The sequence below is a fragment of the Cynara cardunculus genome, assembly GCF_001531365.2.
Source record: "Cynara cardunculus var. scolymus isolate 2C chromosome LG 1, CcrdV1, whole genome shotgun sequence".
NCBI classification, from domain to species: domain Eukaryota; kingdom Viridiplantae; phylum Streptophyta; class Magnoliopsida; order Asterales; family Asteraceae; genus Cynara; species Cynara cardunculus.
Genome location: NC_037528.1, coordinates 22280956 through 22305968, shown reverse-complemented (window position 1 = coordinate 22305968; position 25013 = coordinate 22280956). Strand labels below are relative to the sequence as shown.

The window sequence follows — 25013 nt, the reverse complement described above, 5'->3', positions numbered from 1 at the left end:
TATATATATGACACAAGAAGCTCTAATTGTATCTCTCATTAATTAGTTATCTTTGCCATTGACTCCATCAATTCTCTCAAAACCCATTTCTGCAAAGGAAGATCAAAAAGAAAGAAAAGCATCGTAAAAGATGTGTCCGATGAGGGTGTTCTTGGTGTTTTTCTCGGCGATGTTGGCTGCTTACATCACGTGGAGGTCCGTTCAGACTTCATCGGAAATCGAAGACACGGACGATCTCTCTACTAGTAAACAAGAATCCAGCATGATCAAGGTAATGATTCGTGTTGACAGATTAATCCATGTGCGGTTATATTCTTGATTTCTAAGTTTTAGTCTCGTCATGCTCCATCAGAATGACCAATTTGTCGATTATTTCTTTTATTGATGATGTATATGTTTATTTTTTTGGGATTTTCAGATGGTTCAAAATGCGGTATTCGTATTTATTGACATGGCGAGTGGAAAGTATTTATGGAGGAACCTCAGACAAATGAGCGAAGATGGAAAAACGAAGAGTTATTAGAATTGATGCATTATTTACCTCCATTTTTTTTTCTCTCATATTTCATGTACAAAATTGATACCAAACTCATAACCATCTTGTTATGGTCCGTTATCAATGTTTTCATCCGTTGTTAACTCAATATATGTATGATTCATTTGTTCTTCACGTTCGACCAATGTTTTTTACTATATCTTGGAGTCGATTGCTTCTTTTTTATAATCTTTTATAGACCTTCCAGCATCTCCAACTTCGGAATCAAGAGACCCCAATCAACCAAAATTGACTCTATCGTCATTCAACATACTATAACAAAATTGGGTTTATAGGACGCCACCAATAAATAAGTGTTCTAATAGACCACTTTATAAAACATAATTTATAGAAACAAAAAATAAAACGTCTTACCTAAAAGTGTTGTAATAAGTTTATCAGGACGTTTTTAAACGTCGTAACAAGTTTGTTAGGACATTTTTATCAAAAAAAAAAGTCAAATTAGCTATTTTATAGGACACTATTTCAAAAAGTGTCCTACAAATACAAGTCTCTTATAAAAAGATGGGTTTATAGGACACTTTCTCAAAAGTGTCTTGTGTAAAATAGCTAATATGACATTTTTTTATTGAAAGTGTCCTGACAAACTTGTTGCGACGCCCAAAAATATCATATAAACTTATTACAACATCTTTAGATATGACGCCTTATTTTTTGGTTCTATAAAGTATGTCTTATAAGGTGGTCTATTAAGAAGCTTATTTATTGATGGCGTCTTATAGACTCAATTTTTTTTAATGGCATATACATCCATACTCATTGAAAAACACAAGCCTATTGATGAATATAGTAATTAAAGATAGTAGAATACTGATGATAGAAACCCATTTTAACGAAATTTGTATTAGAAGCTATCTTGATTCATGATCATTTATTCGTCATCTCCATTTAGCGGATATAGAACTCAATCAAACATGCATAAAATATATATATTCAATAAAAATCTTATCTAGCATTCAGATATATGATCTATATTTAAGAGACTGTTTACCAAATGTTTATCAGGTAAGAGGCTGTTTGTTTGGCTCTTAATGGTGACATTAAGAGCCAACCTCTTAATCGCTAAGAGTAAGAGGTGAGGAGTGTTTGGCAAAAAAAATGGCTCTGAATGATTACATTTTCCCTCTTAACCATTTTGCATCTAAGGGGTCTCTCAACCATTCAGACTTCTCTTTTTTCCATATTTGCCCTCTCTCCCATCATCCTCACACATCGCTCACAGCCCCTCCTCCAGACCTACGATCGCTGCCGCCTCGTCGCCGCCTCCTCCTCGTCCCCGCCTCACGTCGCCGTCTCTGGTCGCCTTCCACAACCTCCTTACTGTTGCTTCCTCTCCTGTCTAGGGTTTGCATCTCGTCGCCGCCGCTCGTCGCCGCCTCTCGTCGCCGCGTCTCGTCGCCGCCTCTCGTCGCCGCCTCATGTCGCCGTCTCCGGTCGCCTTCCACAGCCTCCTTACGGCTGCGTCGTCTCCTGTCTAGGGTTTGCATCTCGTCTCCTGTCTAGGGTTTGGTTTAGGGAATTTAGCATTTTTCTTTGGAAATTGATGGTGTTTATTGCTAATTTCATGTTTGTAACAATGTTAATGATGATTGGATTACCGACATTTTGCAATTTCTTGAGGATTTGATACTGATATGAAGAACAACATCTTTTCGATATATCCGTTTAGAATTGATTGTATTTCTTGAGGGTTAAAATGATAATTTGTTGTCATTCAGAGAACAATTACCAAACAACCTTGTTTCATTCAGCACTTAACCATTCTGATCCTCTTAGCCATTATAACCTCTTAACTATTCTGAACTAAATCATTTAGCAACTGCCAAACAACCCATAAGTGTTTATTGACAAAAGTCATCGCCTCCACTTGCTTTATTAAATAATATTCTCGACCATCAAAAATTAATTGTTGATAAATGTCTTTTTTTACTTGGTACTGATAAAAGAGGGTGGTAAAGGTAGGAAAGACAATGGAGCCCACGAAAAAGCAATTAAACCGTTGGCAACAGCTGTAATCGCAAGAACAACCTGTCACCAAACGGGCAGTCGGGTCATCATGTCTTCCCCCATGCCATGTGGTCCTCACGGGCAGACCTCCCTGCCCGCCCTTCCCACCTTATATTTACCCCTCCATCACCATTCCCAAATCCACCACTTCAATTTCCTTCCCCTCTTCACCATTTTTACACTTTTTCTATCGCTTTCCTTTTTTGGAAGAATCATTCACGTGAAGGGAATGGAATCAATGAAGTTGAACTTCTTCGCCGTCGTCGTTGTCATGTTGATGGCCGTATCGGCGGTTACTAATGTCACTGCACAAATAGCTCCGGCACCTCCCCCATCCTCCGACGCCGTCGCATTCGTCCCTACTGCTGCCATTGCCTCCGTAATTGCTCTATCCGTCGGATTCCTCTTCTAAATTGATTTGATTCTTCAGAGATCTGCTTTGTTTGAAGTGATGGTATTGGTACGTAGATTTTTCCTTTGAAGGAGAAAAATGGTTCAACATCATTTGTTTAAACGTATTTATTGGTTTTTTTTTTTTTTGTGATTTAATTCGTTTCATTTGTGTTAGATTGTGATGGTGGTCTTGTAATCCTTGAACATATTGGAGTTATATATAGTTTTAGTGATTGGATTGAATAAATATTTCTTATTTCTTATTTTTCTGTAAAAGGATTCTCTGCACATTTAGTTGTACCCAAACATTTACCTGGTAAAATATTAATGGGATAAAAGTTGTCACTCTCGATTATCGGATAAGATTCTCGATTTTTGTCATCACTCTTATTACGTAAGATTTTCGATATCTGTCACGTTAATCCTATAAACACTTGGCAATTTAGCGTTTTTTAAACAACTCCGATTACTTATTTCATACAATTCCACGAAATCTCGTGAAATTTCGAATATGTTTGTAGGATTTCAAAATCTTATGTCTGTGGGATTTCAAATCCGGACAATCTAAACAAACCAAATATAGGATTGAGATGAATTTGAAATTCAAATCCAACGAGATCTCAAATTTTTCAATCCTATGTTTTTATAGGACTTTAAAGATAAATTCACACACCGTGGATTTATGCCATAAGCTTTAAATCATGTTGGTTGGATGTAAATATAGAGTTGTTGGTGTATCCCAATTTTAAATACGGTAGGTTGGTTGTTTCTATCAATCATTCAATTCCTTTGTTTGTAATGCTAGGGGGACGTTTACTAAACGCTTACTCGGGTAAGTGAACATCAAGTCACAGTATCTTACCGGATGAATATGGTAAGGGTCAAAAATCTTACCCAGTAAGAGCGAGACAGGGACCAAGAGTTTTACTCGATAAGTGAGAGCGACGACTCTTCCCACGGTAAATGCTTACTAGGTAAATTGTTTCATACGATATCGTTTTGGTGGATTAAAATCATACCCAGTAAGTCAATGATAGTGTTAAATTTTGTCGGTAAGCGCTTACCGAGTAAGTGTTTAGTAAATGGCCCCTAAGTGCTATATGCAGGCCAGTGGTAGGAATTTTCTTGTCGAGACGAAGGGATACATAATGCTACCATTATATAAAAATCACTCGAATAAAATATACTAATTTTTTAAGGGTTTGGAACCTAATCAAATTAAATGTTTTCTCCACGCCAATAATTTGTTACTGTTTCTTGAATGGTAGTGTTTTTCATAGAACATATTTTAAAATTATACATCACCACAATGTAACGTGAATCAGATTGAATTTTAGGTGGCGTTTGGTTCGCAGATTCTAGACGAATCTGAAGAAATTGAAATGTTGAATTCTTTTGACTAGATTCTTTTACTTCATTTGATTCATTCTTTTCAATGGAAGGAATCTTCAGATTCCTATGAATTCCATGGATAGTGGATTTTAACATTCCTTGATAAATAGATGATATTGTGATGGAATGGAATTTCTTATTTTCATAATATCCAATATACCCTCGACCCAAAATGCCTAATCTCATAAAAACACAATACGTATAATCTGGAGAGCTACCATTACAAGCAACTTCTCGATCTCTTGTTTCTCCATCGAACACCAACTCGCAACAGGTAATCTTTCGATTTCTCCCTGCTCGATCTCTCTCTCTCTCTCCTTGCTTGATTTTGTTTCTCCTTGCTCGATTTCATTTCATGGATTTCTCCTGCTCGATTTTTCTGTTTGATTTGAATATTTCGGTTTGGTTTCTTCGATGAATGCTGAAACAAAAACCATCAAAATACACTATGGTGAAACCAATTTCTGTTTGCTTGCTTCGACGAAGGGTGAAACTGAAACCATCAATTTATGTTTCTGTGTTTGTTGGTTCTGTTTGTGTATTGTTTCTGTTTTATTTTGCTTGCTTCGATCAGTGGTCAAACAGAAACCAATTTTGTTTCTTTGTTGTTTATTTGCTTCGATTTTTGTCAAACAGAAACCAATTATATTTCTTTGTTGTTTGCTTGCTTTGATTTTTGTCAAACAGAAACCAATTCTGTTTCTTTGTTGTTTGCTTGCTTCGATTTTTGTCAAAAGGGTATTTTAATCATTTACCAGAATTTCATTCCAATTCCAGAACTACATTCTGTGAACCAAACAGTCAGATTCTAATTCCTTTAACAGATTCCATTCCAATTCTGCCAATCAAACAGGTCAAACCTAACAACATTCCACTCCAATTCATTTAAAGTCAAATTCCTTTGATAGACTTCATTTCATTCAATAACATTATGCAAATCAAACGCCACCTTAGAGAATTGCATGGAATGATTATTGTGCCCATCCTTGAATAGCAATTGTCATATTTTTAAAAGTCAGATAGTTTTGAGTAGCGAGTGTTATATAGTCTAAGCATTAAGAAACAACCAAAATATAGTTGACGACAAAATTGGATTTATGGGATTCAACGTTGAATCAAGAAATATAAAACAAAATAAATAACAGTAATCGAGGGGTCATATTTATTACTTTGCATAATCACCAAAAAATAGTTAAAACTAGATAGTAATCTGAATTATTTCATACATAATCTGATTTAGAAAATAACTCAAAAAATGTTTGTGGTTCTAAGTTGAAATAACCTAATAATCTGTATTATTTTATATAGGATTTTATTCTAACAATTTGCTGCAAAAACATGTTTCCATATATTAGCATATGGTTTTTCAAAACAAAAATACATACAAATTTTTTTATTAGTTATAATATCACTCGGCCTAATTTGATGCCTTTGACCGTTGTCGGGGCTGCCTATCTTTAGGGTAGGCCCCGACTATATGCACCTTTTTAATATTAAAATGAAATCAGATTATGTATTGAGAATGTAAAAATTAGTATTGACATTGATATTTGTGACTAAAAAACCAAAAAGTAGGATTGAATTTAATAATCTATATTATATTATAAAGCATTTGACAAAAACTTTTAAAAATCATTTTTTATGTATAAAGTACTGTTTATTGATGCATATTATTTAAAATTCAAGATTACAAGTTAATTGTGCATAGTTACAACTTATTAAAGTTTTATGTTTGAATTTGTGTAACTAACTGTAGATAGACATAATTAAATAGAGAATAAACATCTCATTTTAAATATATAAAATCTAAAATATAATTAGGATAGTAATTGAGATCTAACAAAATATTTAATTATAATCTTTATAAGAAAATTATATTATTAAACAAAATATAAATTACTTCGTTATTAAAACTAAATTAAATTATAATAAAAAATTGAATTAAAAAATTACACAAAAAATAGAAATTTTAAATAGTTAATTTGATACTAATATTGATATATTTTTGTCAAATTTTTATGATATCTTTAAATTTATATTTTATTCAAAAATAAAAACATTATAATTTTTTCAAAATCACATAAGACCATATTATAACATCGATTAAGATAAAAAATAAAATGAAATATTAAAATCAAAATGTATCTCGCTACATTACGCGAGTACTTATCTAGTATATAAAAATGCATTTATATATAACCAGCGTAGAAATGGTTCAATGCATAACCATAGGATGCCATATATGACGATTGTGTGAAATTGAGAAATAAAATCCCATATAAATTGTTGAGATATTATAGTATTCATAATAATTTAGTAAAGGTTTGATGAAGTCAAATTTGGTTGTATAATAATCACCAAATAAAATATTTGGATAAATAATCATAAATATTATTTCATGTTATGATTTAAAAAACAGGCCTTTTAACATGCTACTATAATATTGATATATGGGTGTTTAGGATTGCTTATTTGAAATAACTTATATTTTTCTACAAAAGTATTTATCAATTTATTAGAAGTCAGAAAGGTTTAGCTTCTTCAAAAACTATTTATTATCGGTTTGGCACCGGTATAAGTTGTTTATTCAAACACTCAAAAGTATTTATTATCGRTGTCACACCGGAATAAGTCAATAAATTGTTTTTATAAGCAATCCAAAACAACCCCTTAATGTTAAATTGAACCTTGATTTGGGTTGATAACATATACCAAATAATAAACTTACACTGCCATTAAAAAAACAAATAATAATATTTACATGAATATTTCACATCATATACATTTTATTGCCATAATCTAAGATATATACACAAACATAAATCTGAAAAGTCCTTCATTACTACAACTTAGAATAAAGCTTAGGCTAAATGCTTAATTTAGAACAGAGTTACAGACTCTTCAAATCATCGTACCTGAACTTCCAATGCAAACAACTTGTCGTTCTTCAAAAATATGCAAAAACGCACTACACTTTGCAAGAATAAACAAATTTAGATGGAACTATCATAATGTATCCGTCACCGATCATTCTTGCAAAGCATAACGACTCAATTTTCTTGACGTTTTTCAAAAAACGACCATTAATTTGCTATAATAATTGAATCACTAATTCAAGTTATAAAGATTTATTGGTAATTAGATACCAAATTTGAGGCTAGAGAGGTTGTTCATAGTAACCCCCATATGTGATGTGGGCAGTGGACAAAGGGACCCCTCTCAGTCTCACTGCTGACATTGCCTCATTTGCACGATCAACCACTTGCTTTATCCTCTGCAATTTACATTTACAATAATTACATTTAATTTAGTTTATTAATTTTAACAACTCTTATAAATTCATAAATGGATATAGATTAAGACAGAGGGCATATATATATATATATATATATATATATTAAGACAGAGGGCATATATATATATATATATATATATATATAGGTGAGTTATTATACAATCTTTTATATTTGTACAACTAATACAACTCAATCTCAACTTTCCATTTATTTGATGAATATGTTATTTCATAGAAGTTTTGATTGTTTCCTAATATAAAATATTGATCATAATCAATGAACCATATTCATCTTCTATAAATATTCAAATCATAATAAATAAACTCTAATCATTTCCATAAATATCTAAATTTATTGGGTTGCATTGGTTGTACAAATGCGATGAATTGCATTTGAAACAAACTCGTTCTCTCTCTCTCTCTCTCTCTCTCTCTTTCTCTCTCTCTCTCTATATATATATATATATATATATCAATAATGGGAAAATTGCACCAAAATGGAACCAACTTTCACTTGATTCTTATTTTGGGGAACCAACTTTCAAAATCGTCATTTAGGGGTCTCTATCAAACTTTTTGTTTATTTAAGGGTCTGGTTGACCGTTAATGCTGATATCATCCAGATTTTTTTGCCAACTAAAGATATTTCACGTAATATTAATTTTTTTATTATAAAACTAATATTTTATGTCATATTTAAAATTACAAAATAATTATAGAAAAATAACTAAAATTCGTTTTTTTCCAAAAAATAATGCAATAAAATCTATTTTTCATTTCAAATCTCATTTTTTTTTTAAAGTCAGATATCAAATTGAAGATTTTTTCAAAAAAAATCCAAATTACCACAATAAAAATTGTTTTTTACTAATGCAATAAAAAAATCAATTGTAATAGAAAAAAAATTAATTGATGCAATAAAAAAATAAATATTGAATATCACATTCAAGGTTTTTATATCTAACCAATCCGTAACAAAAGTTTGATAGAGACCCTTAAATTACCTGTTACCTGTTCAACAGATCAACCAGACCCTTAAATAAACAAAAAGTTTGATAGAGACCCCTAAAAGACAATTTTGAAAGTTAGTTCCTCAAAATAAGAATCAGGTAAAAATTGGTTTCATTTTGGTGCAATTTTTCCATCAATAATTCATAAAGTTGCTTTTTTACACGATCTAAATAAACACACCATTAAAAGAATCTTGATGAATTGAATGAATCTAAGCAAGAAAACTTATCGAACCTTGTCATCGGAGAAGATTTGGATCCTAATCTTGTGATTGTGTTGTTTGTGCCTTTGACCACTTCCGAGAAGGATGATACAAATGGTGGCAGCAGCCATGCCAAAAGAGCAAAAAGCACCGATCCCATTTACACCCCATTTCCATAGATTCAACCCTTCATTGCCTTCTTCATGGATCGCCTTCTCGACCTCATCAACCCCCACTTTTGATGCCATATCATCATCATCATCATCATCACTTTTTTCCTCATATTGAAACACATCCGTGTCAATATACGGTAAACTGATTCCTCGAGGACTTGATCTCGAGGAATCCATTTTCATTTCGACAAATTCGTTCTCTTTCTTGAAGAAAACCTGGAAGATCGGATCAAGATCCGCTTCCGGAGCTTCTTTGAGCTCCCCGTTGATCAAAACCGGGAGCCCGGTGACTTCTTTCACCTCCTCTTCACGGTGATCATCCATTTGAATCGGGAGAGGAATCAATTGGTTTCGCGATCTTGAATCCTCTTCGACGAATTCTCGTGAGGATTTGAAGTAATCCATTTTGAAGAGATTCTTGGGACTCCTCACATACTTTCTTGAAAAGAATTTGTTGCCACCATCATCATGGACTTGAAGAAGGCCATCATAGGGTATGTTCACCCATCCTTCATCTTCAAGATCCATTTTCTTGCATTAAAGTTGAGATGTTTTGATTGGATTGTGAAGAAAAAGAGATGGGTTTTAAACAGAAATTGGTGAATTATTGAAGGTATGGAGTGTAGTGAGGAATTTCAGTTGGAAGAAGCCACCTCTAATGGTGTGTTGTTTGAGAAATTTGGGATCTTTTCTTCAGTGGAATCCATTCTAATGCTTGACAAATTAGGGGTTGGTCCAATGGGGCCCCCACATGATGTGAACCAATTTGATTTCAATATTGTTTTCATATGTTCTTTAAGATATTTTTTAAATCTAATTATACCATCGTTAGTTTGGATAACTGATATATCATTCTAAATAATGGATAGATTTTGTTTTGTATGTATGTATGTATGATCCTAAAACCAAAAAAAGGGTGGGTGATTGATTGGTTTGAGTTTGGTTCCAAAAGTCAAAAGTACCAGGAGGTCTTAGGTTCAAATCCAAGAAGAAATAAAAATCCTCTTGTGGCCATGGAGGTTCAAATGCGGTGACTCCGGGCTATCTGCAAAACAGGTGGTCGTCCTGGGATTAGTCGGCTCACATAGCGAGTTAGATATTCAGGTTAATAAAAAAAAATATATTATTATTATTATTGAAAAACATATTCCTGGCTGCAGGTAATCTAGCACAAGCCAAGTACACCTCTACTTCACATGTTATGTGGTCCTCCTAATTTCAGCTGCTACAAAATCAACTCAACCACCCATTCCTCCTATATTTATGGAAAACCATCAATATTATTATCCAACTTAATATTTTCATCGCACCGTAAATTTAATGATAACGTCGATGAAGGGGCCGTTTACTAAACACTTATCCGGTAAGTGCTTATCGGCAAAAATTAACACTATCATTTACTTACCGGATAAGATTTTAGTCCATCAAAACGGCATTGTATGCAACAATTTACCCGGTAAGCACTTGGTAAGAGTCGTTGCCCTCACTTACCGGGTAAGACTCTTGGTCCTTGTTTTGCTCTTACCAGTAAGATTCTTGGTTCTTACCATATTCATCCGATAATATAATGTGATTTGATAAGCGCTTACTAACTGGAGTTCGTGAAAACGCGATATTAAAATAACAGACTAGGGCATGTGAGGAAACTAGGCTAACTAGTAAAAAGGGATCTCCAGAGGTGCGATTAGAGTACTAAGAGTAGGGGATGACTCGCCTTACGTTAGCATTTTTATGGCATGTGAAAATTACGGTGAATTTAATGATAACGTTGATACAGTGTGAAAATGCAATATTAGGATAGGAAGTTGGGAGGTTATGTTTTGGTAGTTTTGATATATGTTACAGACTTGTTAATACAATTGTAACTCTAAAAGGACGAACAATTGAAGATGTCTACGCATGAGTATAATAGAGACAAAACACGATAATTCATTTCATTAACTTGTAGGTTCGTGGCAAGACGCTATCTACAACCAAGTGGTCCTGAATCTACAGCCTTCTTAGACCCGTGAGCTCGTGGCCAAGCCGCCACCGTAATCAACCCATGTAGGGTAACAAAGACACGTGAACAACACGTTGCCAATTGACTTCGAATGCAAAATCTTGAATCTAACCAACCACGAAAATGACTTGAAGGGGTTTTCCCTAAAGACAGTGGTGGAAACAAAAATTTGAAGTGTTTTTAGGGGCGAAAAGTATGTAATTTGTGATTTTTGTACGAAAATTTTAACTTTTTTATTAATTACGTAAACCGAGGGAAGGTGATAATACATGTTAATCCTCCATCCCATCATTTGCCCAAACAGACCAATGCCAAAGAAGAAACCCAAATATGAGAATTTTTTTAAGTACATAATATTTATATACGACAAAACTACACACACTTCTAGTTTTTGGTAATGTTTGAACCTTTAACCTCCAAGAATGTTGGATTCCACCAGTAACCTAAATATCAGTGGGCCAATGACCTTTTGGTACATACGGGCAATTCCTTGCACCTTCATGAAAGTACCACGTGTTGTAGGATTTCAATATGGTCCAGACTTTATTGACGACATTGATCATATGAAGAACACGTTTGAACATATGGATTGTCTTCAAAAGAGGGCGAAACGACACACCATAGAAATATAACGTGAGATTTTGAGTATTTGGAACACATTTAGGAATTCCCGCAAAGCATAGGAACTGATCGGTGACCGCATAATAAAATTCCGGTAGCGGTTTGTGTTCATAGTTTGCACTGGAGGAACACAATGAACTCCTTCCCCTGCACAAAATGCATGTTTTATCGAAAATTTCGAACATAACAGAAGATTCGTTACCAATTTTGAAGTAGAAAAAATGGCAATTTGATGTTAATTATACAACACTTAACTTATATCGGTTAATTTCTCTTAAAATAAGTGTCTATTTAAAAAAAATTGTTAACTTTCCAATTTTATCCTTACTTATGATATAGAAAAGTTCATCATTCCCTTTATTATTAAAGGTAAAATTATCATTAATTAATTAGAAAATGCAATAATTACAAATTTCTAAAACTGTATAAATTAGACATTTATTAGATTCTGGAGATCGTTTTCCACCCTAAGACTGTAGTTTGGATGGCTTGTTAGCGAATATGATCATAGGTAGGCAGTGTATCCCGAGTTGTGAAAATGTATTACAAGTCGAATGAGAAAGATTCAATTAAGAATGTTCAATTTGTTTACGTGATTTAATTGTGGGTCCTATCTCCGTCTATTTTCACAAGAAGACAGTGAAAACATAAACTAATTCGAGCAAGAAACATGTCATATCTATATTGTACATGTAATCGATGTATTCCAAATTGTGCCTTAGAACCCTTCTACCAAATGCTTACCAGGTTGGGAATGGAAAAAACTGATGTTCTTACTCGATAAGTGACTTAGGAGACTTTAATCCAATTAGTGCTTACCAGGTAAGAGACACTTATGAACAATTCATACTGATGGCTGAAAATGTTACCCGATAAGATAAGCAACTCTTTTGTCATATAAATATCCCTTTAATTGTATTTGGCATTTTCTTATTGACAAACGACCGGAGGGTTTTATCGGGTTCAAATTTGTGGATCTTGTAGCTACTAAGCCAAAGGTCGGTTTATCATGAATTAAAGAATAATGGATTTGTGGTCAACCAAATTTATTTTACATCGTCCCAAAAAAAGTCATATTTTCTTGAATAAAAGTTTTAACAAATTCATGTGTGAACATGATTGAAGAAGGTTAAAGGTAGATAAACATTGATAAAACGTGGTTTGTGAACCGTTAGATAAATATAAGAACACCCATCCAAAGGCTCAAATGTTCTCATCACAAAGCAGTGAGTTCTAGGTTTAGTCCCTATGGTTCAAATTTTTTACGGACTAGAGGGTGTTTGGTTCGCAGAATGATTTCTGAAGAAATGAAATCTATCAATGAAATTGGAACCTGGAAGGAATTGGAATGAAATGTTATCAGGTTTGACCTAGTGTTTGGTTGACAAGAATGGAATGTATATGTCCAATGAATTGGAATCTGTCTATTTGGTTTACAACAGAATCGGAATGATGAAAAAAGAAAAAAAAATGCTCTCTGATATTCTTTTTTATTTTTTTAAACACAAATAATAATAAAATTAACATTTGATGAGCAGATTGTTTGAGCTTTAGATTTTTGTGAGCTCTATTTGGTTGTCATCTCGGAACAGAAATCGGAAACAATAACAGAAAAGATCAGAACAAAAAATCGGAAACATAAATCATACATAAATCGGAAACTGTAAGCATAAATCTTATGCAGAAATCAAATTCGTATGCAGAAATCGAAATTGGAAGAAGAAATCGTATGCAGAAATCGAAATTAGAAGCAAAAATCGAAAGCATCAATCATAAGTAGAAATTGTATCTGCAGTCTTCGATCGATGATCAAGATGAAACAAGTCATTCAAGATGAGAGAAACCAGGTTCAATATTGGAAGCAACAGATGAGAATGGAAAAGGTGTGCCTAAGGTTATTAAGTTGTAATGAGGGTATTTTTCTCATTTATAAAATTTTGATGGAATAGATTTCAATTCCATCTCTTTTATAAAGAAATAGTGAAATCCTTAAATGAGAGAATGTTTGGAATTCAATTCCATTCCATGGGTAACCAAACATTGAAATGAAATTTCGTTAACGGAATTGACCATTCCAATTCCATCAGATTCTGACGGATTCCAACGAACCAAACGTCCCCTATGATCCCAAAATCAAAATGAATATGCCTTTGAGACTCATGGCTTGCAGTTTTGCGCCTTCCGAGTCCCTATCTCTAACTGAATCGAAAAGATTCAGTTAACCTAATTAAATTCAGGGACATTTTAGTCTTTTCCACCCTTTTCTTTGGTCTTCTTATACCATTTTTTGGTCTTTTATCATATTATTATTTATCTATTCCATATTTGCCCTAAACCACAAGGGAATATGAAGGGATCCCCAACTCCCCCTCCCCCCTCCCGAAACCTCCTTTTTCTTTTCCCATGCTCCCCCTGGCATGAGAACCCTACACCACCAGCCTCCACCGCCTGATCTTTGCCAGAGACCATCACCACCCCAGCCCCTCTTCGCCGAAAGAAGAAAGAAGACAGATGGCATAGACCGTATGGTCTCAAGTTTCTATACCGTTGCCAGTGAAATAACATCGAAATTTACTGATCCAAATGAGGAAAGACATACCAAATATGCTTCATTAGTTCATTTTTTTTTATCTCAGAACATGATTAAGAAGTAAATACATGTTTTACAAGTATAGAGGAGCCTGGTCGCTAGCTTTACACTGAAGATTGAAGCCCGATGACACCTATTAGACACCGATGCAAAAGATGTCAGTTGTTGGTCAAGAAAATTTCATAGAAAGATAAAAATGAACTGATTTTGAAAGCTTAAATCAAACAGTCATCTTGTTATAAGCACCAAAGAACAACTATACATGACCCATATCATGATCTTGCATTGTTCAATTGACCAATTTAGAAATATCATCAGCAGTGCCGTTCCTGGGGGCGAGCACCCGTCCTGGCCCCAAAACATTAGGGGGCCCGGGAAAAAGGGTATAGTCCGAAGGAGTCCTGAAAAACTTTAGTACATAAAAGAGGTCCAAAATTTGTTTTAGTACAAAAAATAGTTGATAGAAAGAGTTTATTAGGATTAGTTGATAACAAGGACCCCAACCAACTCTAGCACCTGTTTTCTTAGAATCCTTACCACAACCAACTCTAGCACCTGCATTTCCAGTTGTCTTGCTAAGCTTATGCCCACCTGTTGCATGAAAATCACAAAAGTGTGGACTGAATGCATATTTTTTGAAACTATTTGAGAATTAATCAAAATTCCTACCCCTTGAATGATGATAAAACATGAATCTTGTTGACCAAAATCAATTGCTTCAATGATTTCTAAGATGATGTCGTGAAATAGGTAATCCTAACTCCGAAATTTGCCCAAGAGAAACGGAAATGTTGCAATTTATGTATTACATTTACCTCTCCCTAGATCATCAGGATCAGCATGAATAACAACTGCCCTCCCCAAAATGGAATGCTGCCCCTTTAGTGGAATCTGCACAACATTTCAAAGGATACAGCCCAAGAAAACTTTTAGCTTTCCAAAAAATGAGCAAATCCTTTAAATAATACGGGGATTTTAGTTGTGAGAAAGAAGCAATTCGATTCTCTCCATAATCAACGAATCCTCAATGATTAAGAAAGTTGGTACAACTGAGTTATAAGATGCATACATGGTAATCTTCAATCGATACCTCAGCAACTCCTGCAAAACCAAAAAGAAATGGTAAAAGGTAACCTAGGAAACATTAGGGTTCCATTTGTTGATACCATTTTTCTTGGTTCTTTATCATCTGTTTTCATTTCTCCTAAATGGGACCGTAATAATATCTTTATGTGTCCTAGTATAAATGGGACCAACAAAATGAAAATAGAAAATATTCATGGATGAATAGAGACTAAATTTGATAGTTCTAAGGGCAGAGAACACACACCGTCTTGGCCAGCTACAATGTTCCCCAAATCGCCTGCATGGCGTATAGCATCCAGAGGACCTCCATGATCTTTGTTTAGTGGATTGAAATGAGGTCCTAATTTTTACATCAAATTACACATGAACATGTAAGAATACTCCACCCATCAAACCAAAAAATTGGAGTATAATCACACAAGTAAACAAAATTAACCGATCACATTTCAATACTACGTAATCACATTCAAATTATGGATGTGAAAGAACTCATCAAACTGTAACATGTCCAACATTGTGACTAAAAAGTTAGAAACTCTAGGTCAAATTCATAATTCAGAAGTGAAAAACTGAACTTTCAAAACGAAAAGTGGACTGTTATGGATATAAGGAGTACCAGTGGAGTTGCAGCCGTTAGTGGTATCACCAAGAGCATGAATATGGAAGCCATGAAGACCTGGTTTGAGCCCTACTATCTTACCTCTCACATGAGTAACCCCTGTTTACATTCACACAAATTCAACAAGTAATTTTGAATTAGTAATTGAAATAGAAAACGAATAACGAATGAAATGGAACTCTATTGAATTAGTGAAATCTAGCAACTTTCAGGTCCTTTTTCTAGGGATTTCTTTTCGTTAATCGAAAATGAAAATTGGGTGCAAACCCCCAAACCCAATACAAAAAGAGTAAAAACTGAGATGAGAGACCATTGTGGTCCTGCAAGAACTGAAGAGATCCTTTGATGGAGTTGTCGCCGCCGGTTATGACTGCCACCGCTTTCAAACCACCCATTTTCCGCCGACTCAGCGTTTCTGGACTTCCACCACACGAGCTTCATCATCATCATCGCTCTAGCAAACCAAAATATTGAGTCAATTTTACAATAGACACCCTCATACTATAAATTACTACAAAACCAACCCCTATTTTTCTAATTATTACATATTTAACCCTCCGAATATTTTTGATGGCTAAGTTGGACTTTTAAAACTATAAGGATCAAAATAGCATAAAATGAAAAAAAATACAAGGACCAAAAGTGTATTTTAGTCTATAATGAAATTTGGGGTGGTGAGAGGCGAGATGAGAGGCGATGGAGGTGCAACGCACAGCAAACGAAAAGAAAGTTGGCGGCAACTATAAATAACGAAACAGATGCAGCAACCGCTTTCCCCAATAATTTCTTTCTTATTTTCCTTTCTTTCGATTTGATTTTGGTTTAATTAATTGAGATATGAGAGAGATCGTTAGCGTACACATTGGACAAGCAGGGATTCAGGTTGGAAATGCTTGCTGGGAGCTCTATTGTCTCGAACATGGAATTCAAAACGATGGATTAATGCAAGGGTAACTATAATTTTGAATTTGATTTGTTTTTTATGAATTGGGGAAGGTGAAATTCGGATTTCAATGGATTACCTTCCTATGCAATAAGTTTGATCTCTTTTAGGGTTTGCATCAAACAGAATACAGTGTGTGTGATGCAATCTGTTTGGTGTTTCACATTGATTAGACATGAATCATCATATATATATATATATATATATATACCTTGCACGATCCTTCGCCTGTACATGTATATAACTCATGATGTCCTCTTTTCCATTTTGGTTTGGAACATTCGATTCCGTAGATCAACTTCTGGATATGGCAGCATTTAAAGTTTCTAATGGTTTTGGGTCAATATGTCTATCTAGAGATCACGTCTAATGAATATGATATCGATGCGTATAATATGACCATGACGTTTTGTTTCATTGATTTTATCATATGGTTTAAAATTAATGAACGTAGTTTCAGCATCTTCTTTAGAACTTTTCCATATATGCATCTCATTTCGACCCATGCAGCCATGCTGTGTCTTATTAGAACACTTTTAAATCCGTTTGGAGTATGACAGAACCCACCGTATATTGTTACTTGAAAGATGAAAACTTGAGCGTCCAAGGTGGCTTGTAATCTTGCATTCAGAGTTGTATGGTCCTGGAAGCTAATTGTACATGTTTGTAGATCAAGTTACATTCATTATACTACAAGAAAATCGGTTTTATAGGACGTCAAATATGTCTAAATGTTATGATACACCGCTTAATGGAACTTAATTTATGGGACTAAACAATCGTGCATCCTATATAAAGGTGTTACAATAAGTTTATAGAAAGCTTTTGGGCATCTTAACAAGTTTTTAGGACACTTTTGAAATTAAATGTCCTTATAGTCTTTTTATACGACATTATTTGAAAAATGTCTTATAAAAACAAGTGCCCTATAAACATAAAGCTAATAGAACATTTTATTTCAAAAGTGTCATAAAACATGTTATAATTTGGCATTCAAAAGCGTCATATGAACTTGTTATATAACTTTTACATTTGATGCACAATTCTTTGTCCAGAAACTTAAACTTATAAAGCAATCTATTATGACATTTCCTCATATTTGTTGTCCTATAAAAGCGGACTTCTGGCAACTCCATTGGAAATAGATTTGGTTGCCGTATTTCCTCCGGCTACTCCCCTGATGTGATCGATTCTCACTTCTTGTTGAGTATATTGAGTTGCGTATAATATAAGAATGTCGTGATCCATATCACGAGTTATCGATCATATGATAAGTTGTTTTAATGTGTTGTAGTGACAGCAGCAAAGGCTCTGCAGATGATTCCTTCAATACCTTCTTCAGCGAAACCAGCTCTGGAAAGCATGTGCCCCGGGCTGTATTCGTTGACCTGGAACCCACTGTCATCGATGAAATTAGGACCGGAAGCTACCGACAACTCTTCCATCCTGAACAACTTTTATCTGGCAAGGAAGATGCAGCTAATAACTTTGCCAGAGGACATTATACAGGTATAATACTACCCACTACAACAAAATCAGCTTTATAGAATGCCAAAGATGTCTAAATATCTTAATAAACTACTTTATAAGACTTAAGCTTACTCAGCTAAAGTGTGTCTTTCAATATTACAGTCGGAAAAGAAATGGTCGATCAGTGTCTTGATCGAGTCAGAAAATTAGCTGACAATTGTACGGGATTGCAAGGGTTTATGGTTTTCAACGCGGTTGGTGGTGGCACCGGTTCGGGATTAGGATCGTTGCTTTTAGAACGCTTGTCAGTAGAGTATGGGAAAACGCCCAAACTCGGCTTCAGTATTTTTCCATCTCCACAGGTTATGTTACTAGGAAGGACCTTTAGTTACTTTAACCATCACATACTGTGTTCTAACCCTCCGTCCCAAAGTAACTATCCACATTTCTATTTTAGTTTGTCTGAAAATAAGTGTCCACTTTCCAATTCTATATTTAATTATGAGATCAAGAAATCCACTACTCCCTCTATTATTAAGGGTAAAGTTGTCATTTAGTTAATTACTAACTGTAATAATTACAGATTTCTAAAAGACTAAAATTGTGTGCCTTTTTCATCGTGGACATTTATTTTAGGTGTCAACTGCAGTTGTTGAGCCTTACAACAGTGTGCTATCAACTCATTCCCTCCTAGAACACACAGATGTGGTGGTGCTGTTGGACAATGAAGCCATATATGATATCTGCAGAAGGGCTTTAGATATTGAAAGGCCAACTTACAGGAATTTAAACCGCTTAATATCGCAAATTATCTCTTCTTTAACCACTTCTTTGAGGTTCGATGGAGCCATTAATGTTGACATTAATGAGTTCCAAACCAATCTGGTCCCATACCCACGTATCCATTTCATGCTTTCATCTTATGCACCCGTGATATCTGCTACAAGAGCCTTCCACGAGCAGAGCTCGGTTCAGGAGATTACGAGTTCTGTGTTTGAACCCTCTAGCATGCTGGCTAAATGTGACCCGAGGCATGGGAAGTATGTGGCATGCTGTTTGATGTATCGTGGAGATGTACTTCCGAAAGATGTCAATTCTGCTGTCGCTGCTATGAAGACCAAACGAACTGTACAGTTTGTTGATTGGTATGTTAATATTTATTTTTCACATAACATTACAACGAAATCAGCTTTATAGAAAGTCAAATATTTTTAAATGTCCTAATAAGCTGCTTTATAGGACCAAAGAATTGTGCGTGCTATATAAAGGGTGTTACTATAAGTTGATACGACCCTTTTGGGTGTCCTAACAAGTTTCTTAAGACACTTTTGAAATGAAGTGTAGAACACTTTTGAAGTGTCCTCTAAACATATCTTTTATAGGACACTCGTTTTTTATGACATGTTTTAAATAATGTCATAAAAAGACTAATCAGACGTTTTATTTCAAAAGGACTCAAGTCCTATAAGACATTTTGATATATTTAGCATCCAATAAAGCCTATTTTCTTGTAGCATAAGAATGGCATGATTGACATTTTGTTCCCATATTCAGGTGTCCTACTGGTTTCAAGTTTGGAATCAGCTACCAAGCTCCGACAGTGGTACCTGGGGGCGTTCTTGCGAAGACAAGGCGCGCGGTGTGCATGATAAGCAACAACACAGCTGTTTCCGAGGTTTTCAATCGGATTGACCTCAAGTTTGACCTGATGTTCGCTAAACGAGCATTTGTTCACTGGTACGTGGGTGAAGGGATGGAAGAAGGTGAATTCTCTGAAGCCCGTGAGGATCTTGCTGCTCTCGAGAAAGACTACGAAGAAGTCGGTCAAGGTGCTGATGAGGAGCAGGAAGAAGAAGAATGGTAGGTAGGTATGTATGTATGTATGTCTGTCCTGCCTAACAATGTCATCACCCATTATATATACAATTTCAAAACACAAACCTTTTTTCTGCTGGTTTCTAGTTACAATTGTGTAAAATGCCATTTTGAAGATGTCATTTATCGCACATAGTTGTTTCCATTTGCGCGTTTTTAGACGTTTTGGAGATTTAGGGGTACTTAGTTCTTAACGTTTTGGGGAAATCTATAGAAATGATCGATTGCTGACGAATGTTGGAGGTTAGTTTAACGTATTTTTCACATACACGAAAGAGCATCGAGACAGGCATTTGGACCAAACTAGGAAAGATTGATCTTGGATGTTTCTTAAACGAGTTTTAAAAGAGTTATCTCCGATGACAACCAAAGAGATTCGTGATTTTGATCTCCCAACCCTATAACAAAATCGGTTGTATAGGATGGAAAATATGTCTAAATGTCCTAATAGACTACTTTATAAGACTTGTATTTATGAGGCCATACAATTGTACGTCATGTATATATATTTATACAACACTTCTGTAAACACATATTTTATGAACTTGGTGCAAAAAGATGACTTAAATCAGAGCCAGAAACCGGGTATCGTGTTGATTCAGAAGTAGAAGAAATGGGAGCCTAATAAGTTCCTTGTTATTTCAAAATTTGCAATTAAATCCTAAAACAAAACTATGAAATTTAACAAAACAAAGAACATAAAGGAGGAAGATCCCAGATTGCTTCATTAGGATCATTCACAGTTTCAATATACTCTTGAACCCCGTTCATTGCATATAGCGACGCCGATATCTGTCTTTCTACTTTCATCCTCTCGAATTCAGAAAACTCCGTTACCAAACCCATCTCAGACAACACCACGTTTTTAGGCAACTCGACCATCGTTTGGCTCGATGCATATCTATGATCCTCAAAACCCCACGACATATTGCTCAAATCCGGTTTATAAGCATCATCAAACAATTTAGAAAGATTATCTTCTAGTTTCGCACCAGAAGAAAGGGAATCCCCACTCCCACCACTATTACTCGAACTACTACTGGTACTGGTACTGGTACTGATACTGTTACTGTCACTGGTACTGACACCGACATTGGTTACACTTGGAGTTGTGTTGCAACTGGTTACAGAGACCGAGGGGATGGAGGAATCTTGATTCCTTTTCTTGGGCGTTTTCTTGGTGTTGAGTAGGTTGCGAATCCGGGAAGCAAGTGGGGAGTTATGGGAAACGTGTGTAATGAAATTGGTTCGCGTATTGGAACCACGAAGAAGGCACGCAGCCTCATCATAGGCCCGAGCCGCTTCTTCAGCAGTCTCGAACGTCCCGAGCCACATTCTGATCTTCTGTGTTGTGTCTTTGATCTCAGCCACCCATCTTCCTGAAGGCCTTTGTCTCACCCCCACAAACTTATTGTTGTTGCTGCTGTTCTTACCTCTCCCTTTGCTCGGTTTCAAAACTCTTGGCTGCTGTTGGAACTGGATTTCCATTGGAAGAAGGTATAGATATACAGATAATGTGAACTCAAAGAGTGTAGCTTCTTCTATGTTCTTGCTTTGCTGCTTTAGGGTACTCCATATATATATATATATAGATATAGATATAGATATAGATATAGATATAGATATAGATATAGATATAGATATAGATATAGATATAGATATAGATATATATAGAATGTATGTATAGGTGTGCATATAATTTCTGAGGTTTCTATGTGTTGTTTCCTAGTGTTTGTTGGTTTCTGATTGAAAATTCTTTTATTGCCTATGAAGACAAGGAATTCCTTATTAGGATGACCAAGTTGCATTTGTTATATAAACATTCCATGAAGTGAAATGACTGATATGCCCCTTGGATATGGGAGATTAGTTATCAATTACAGGAATGGACGAGGGATATAAGATGACAATTTGACCTCCAAAATTGCTTGGGCGGACTTGGTCATACAAAAAGTGGTGCATGGGAGTTAACTATAGAATTTACTTTGCTAAGTTTTTTGGATTTACATATCAACCCCTAGAGTTTTTTGTTGGTTATAATTGAACCCGAATCGTATGCTATCTTGACGAAAAGACACCGAAGATTGCAAAAGTAGAGATTCGTATATTGTTTTCGTTATATAGGAGTGTATTTGAGCAATTCGGCTCGGTTTTTGAAAAATGGGTGTGCTTCAATCAAACTCGACAAAGGCAAGGCGAAGGATCGTGTGAGAAAATTAGTTAATGTGGGAAGCGTGAGAAAAAATTTGGACCATTGATCACATTTAATCTCAAACTTACCTATGAATCGCGTTTGATAGTTGATATGGAGATTGATCTGGTGCATCTTAGTGCATCTCATCCTAATGTGCATCCAATAGTAGAGATCTCTTTTTATGTTTCTCATCTTAACTTTCCTTCTTATTGAAACTCAACCAAAACTAGCTAATAAGTTAGTTTTTGGATGATGAGCCACTCATGTTTGGTAAAATTTAGATGATAATATATTTGACTAATGCTAAATAATTAATTGGAAAAATATCAAGGACATAATTTGGGGGGAAAAAACTAAATTAAAGTTCCTGGATCTGATAAACTACCTTTGGCTAAAAAAAACTAGTTATTGGTTATTAAGACAGCTATCTTTAGCAAAAATTATCTTATAATATAAAATGACCTAAAAATACATGTTGAAAATTTAATTGGAGATTAATATCGAGCAAGATCGTAGATAAGGGTGGCAAAAAATGACCCAACCTGTTAACCCAACCCAAAATTAATAGGTTGGGTTGAGATTTTCAACTCATTTAAATAAATGGGTCAAGTCACCTAACTCATTAAATAAATGGGTTGGGTTTGGTTGAATTTATCAACCTATTTAAAATATTATATAATTTTATTTTATTTTTAATATTATATCTAGTATTCAATTTTTAATTTTGTTTTATTCTTAATTAAAAATCCTACCATTGTGAGATGAAACTCCAAATTTCAATCGTCTCTATTACTTTTAATCATCATGAAATCCTAAGAAAACTTTTTAGTCCATTACTCCATTATCGCCTCCAAAGTCCAATCCAACTTATTTTAAACAATATATTTGTTGTGGTTGTGTTTTATTCAAACTTTGAACAATTTGTTTGTATTTTGTGGTCGTGTTTTATTCAAAACAAATTAAATAGTCTAACCCTTTTTTATTTAAAATTTTAAAATTAAATGGGTCAACTCAGGTTCAACCCATTTATTTAACAAGTTGGGTTAAGAAAATCTTAAACAAGTCAACCCGTTGTCAACTCATTTAGTTAACAGGTTGTGTTGGGTCCATTTAAATTAAGTGGGTTGGGTTGAGTTAAAATTTTTAACATGTTTAATAAATAGATTGAATCTAAACCCATCCCAACCTAACCCATTGACACCCCTAATCACAGAGGTTAATGAAATATGGGTTGAAAATGAAAACCAAAGTAAAGGTTGGGTGAAATTTTGAAGTTGAGGGAATTCTAATGGGTCAAAGTCAGACATGAAGAAAGATGAGCCAAAATGCTGCCACGTGGAGGCAAATTAGGAAATCTAGAAAGATGATGCCAAATAGTAAAGTCTGAAGAAGAAAACGTTGGAAGAGAGAAAATGACACAATTTTGTATATATATATATATTTAATTAATTTTAAATTCAATTCAGTATTCGGACTTGTCGTAAACGCTGCGTTTTGTTCGATCCAATTTTCCAAACCATCAAAGAAAAACATCCACACTCACAAGTTGACTTTAAATAAATTAAAATGTAAAGAATTTGCATTTTTTGATGGTTTGGATTTTAAGGACGGATTTCTTAGTAGTTTTTTTTTTATTAACTTGGATATCCAATCCGCTATACGAGCCGATTAATCCCTGAGCGATCATCTGCTTTGCAGATAGTCCGGAGTTACCGTATTTGAACCTTTGTGGCCACAAGAGGATTTTATTTCTCATTGGATTTGAACCTGGGGTCTCGTGGTATTTTTGACCTTTAGAGTTAAGATCAAACCAATCAGACACCACCCTTGTGGTTGATTTCTTAGTGGTTGTTAGCCATAATGAAATTATATGTAATATTTTATTATTATATGCTTTAAAAAAAGATTTCGTATCATATCATCGACATCCTTATACACAATATTTCATTATAATCGTGGTTATTAATAGTTTCGCGTAAATACAATATTTCATTATAATCGTGGTTATTAATAGTTTCGCGTAAATACAATATTTCATTATAATCGTGGTTATTAATAGTTTCGCGTAAATTTTGAATACATACAGATTCAATTATACGTTAATAAACAAAACTGGTAGAGGACATAAATGTGAACATGCGACCCAAGAAACATCACGTCATCGCTTTGAAATTGCGTGAATCGAAGCGAGGTTGTTAATGACAAACACCCACTTGAGATTAATTTAACAGAATTTGGAAGGGATTAGGAGTTAGGACCACATAACATAATGGTGTCTTATAAATCATTGCAATTACTTCCGAGTTTTTTTTTGTTAAATATTTGTATGTTTTGTTTCATTTCGTCGTGTTGAAAACGACGTTATTCCCTTTTCCCGCCACTAATTATCTTTAAATTATAAAAATATCTTTTTGATGAATTATTATTATTATAAACTTATTGAATGTATGTAAATAAAATGATAACCTTACATCAAACCAACCTTAACCACGTCTATTGGTTACCAAAGAGACTTTGGCCTAACGGTATCATAGCTTTTAACCTCCTGGAAGGTCAGAGGTTCAAACCTCACCAAAGATGAGGA

The 25013-nt window shown here is 34.5% G+C and overlaps 5 protein-coding genes across 6 annotated transcripts; 2 read left to right on the top strand and 3 right to left on the bottom strand.

Moving 5' to 3' along the window:
• Positions 1 to 2707: 2707 nt before the first annotated feature.
• Positions 2708 to 3226, top strand: LOC112525045 (arabinogalactan protein 14-like). Its single transcript, XM_025134989.1, has one exon. It carries the CDS (start codon positions 2793 to 2795, stop codon positions 2973 to 2975), a length of 183 nt encoding a protein of 60 aa, XP_024990757.1. The 5' UTR covers positions 2708 to 2792; the 3' UTR covers positions 2976 to 3226.
• A 3890-nt stretch (positions 3227 to 7116) lies between these two features.
• Positions 7117 to 9679, bottom strand: LOC112516328. The gene is made up of 2 exons (XM_025123345.1): positions 8889 to 9679; positions 7117 to 7622 (listed from the first exon to the last, which is right to left on the bottom strand). Exons 1-2 carry the CDS (start codon positions 9555 to 9557, stop codon positions 7506 to 7508), a joined length of 786 nt encoding a protein of 261 aa, XP_024979113.1. The 5' UTR covers positions 9558 to 9679; the 3' UTR covers positions 7117 to 7505.
• Positions 9680 to 14206: 4527 nt separating this feature from the next.
• LOC112514532 (superoxide dismutase [Cu-Zn] 2) lies at positions 14207 to 16383 on the bottom strand. 2 transcript variants are annotated; one of them, XM_025121064.1, is made up of 7 exons: positions 16258 to 16383; positions 15945 to 16046; positions 15573 to 15668; positions 15312 to 15343; positions 15058 to 15133; positions 14780 to 14833; positions 14207 to 14375 (listed from the first exon to the last, which is right to left on the bottom strand). In XM_025121064.1, the coding sequence occupies exons 1-7, from the start codon at positions 16340 to 16342 to the stop codon at positions 14347 to 14349; spliced, it is 474 nt and encodes a 157-aa protein (XP_024976832.1). In that variant the 5' UTR covers positions 16343 to 16383; the 3' UTR covers positions 14207 to 14346. The 2 variants fall into 2 exon arrangements, with proteins under 2 accessions (XP_024976832.1, XP_024976823.1); XM_025121055.1 differs by lacking the exon at positions 14207 to 14375 and adding an exon at positions 14448 to 14651 and having other exon boundaries at positions 14759 to 14833.
• A 401-nt stretch (positions 16384 to 16784) lies between these two features.
• LOC112510014 (tubulin alpha-5 chain-like) lies at positions 16785 to 20531 on the top strand. Its single transcript, XM_025115268.1, has 5 exons — positions 16785 to 16897; positions 18185 to 18399; positions 18523 to 18722; positions 18997 to 19505; positions 19915 to 20531. The coding sequence occupies exons 1-5, from the start codon at positions 16785 to 16787 to the stop codon at positions 20222 to 20224; spliced, it is 1347 nt and encodes a 448-aa protein (XP_024971036.1). The 3' UTR covers positions 20225 to 20531.
• Positions 20532 to 20723: 192 nt separating this feature from the next.
• Positions 20724 to 21773, bottom strand: LOC112524090 (ethylene-responsive transcription factor RAP2-11). Its single transcript, XM_025133738.1, has one exon. The coding sequence runs from the start codon at positions 21721 to 21723 to the stop codon at positions 20917 to 20919; it is 807 nt and encodes a 268-aa protein (XP_024989506.1). The 5' UTR covers positions 21724 to 21773; the 3' UTR covers positions 20724 to 20916.
• Between the last annotated feature and the right edge of the window lie 3240 nt (positions 21774 to 25013).

Excerpts from the sequence above, each read along its gene's own strand:
- LOC112525045 (XM_025134989.1), top strand. The coding sequence starts at position 2,793 with ATGGAATCAATGAAGTTGAACTTCTTCGCCGTCGTCGTTGTCATGTTG.
- LOC112516328 (XM_025123345.1), bottom strand. The coding sequence starts at position 9,557 with ATGGATCTTGAAGATGAAGGATGGGTGAACATACCCTATGATGGCCTT. Across the intron at positions 7,623-8,888 it reads AAATCTTCTCCGATGACAAG|AGGATAAAGCAAGTGGTTGA; the intron begins GTTCGATAAGTT and ends TGTAAATTGCAG.
- LOC112514532 (XM_025121055.1), bottom strand. The coding sequence starts at position 16,342 with ATGGGTGGTTTGAAAGCGGTGGCAGTCATAACCGGCGGCGACAACTCC. Across the intron at positions 15,134-15,311 it reads TATCGATTGAAGATTACCAT|ATTCCACTAAAGGGGCAGCA; the intron begins GTATGCATCTTA and ends AATGTTGTGCAG. Across the intron at positions 14,834-15,057 it reads TCCTGATGATCTAGGGAGAG|GTGGGCATAAGCTTAGCAAG; the intron begins GTAAATGTAATA and ends TTCATGCAACAG.
- LOC112510014 (XM_025115268.1), top strand. The coding sequence starts at position 16,785 with ATGAGAGAGATCGTTAGCGTACACATTGGACAAGCAGGGATTCAGGTT. Across the intron at positions 16,898-18,184 it reads AACGATGGATTAATGCAAGG|TGACAGCAGCAAAGGCTCTG; the intron begins GTAACTATAATT and ends AATGTGTTGTAG. Across the intron at positions 18,400-18,522 it reads TGCCAGAGGACATTATACAG|TCGGAAAAGAAATGGTCGAT; the intron begins GTATAATACTAC and ends TCAATATTACAG.
- LOC112524090 (XM_025133738.1), bottom strand. The coding sequence starts at position 21,723 with ATGGAAATCCAGTTCCAACAGCAGCCAAGAGTTTTGAAACCGAGCAAA.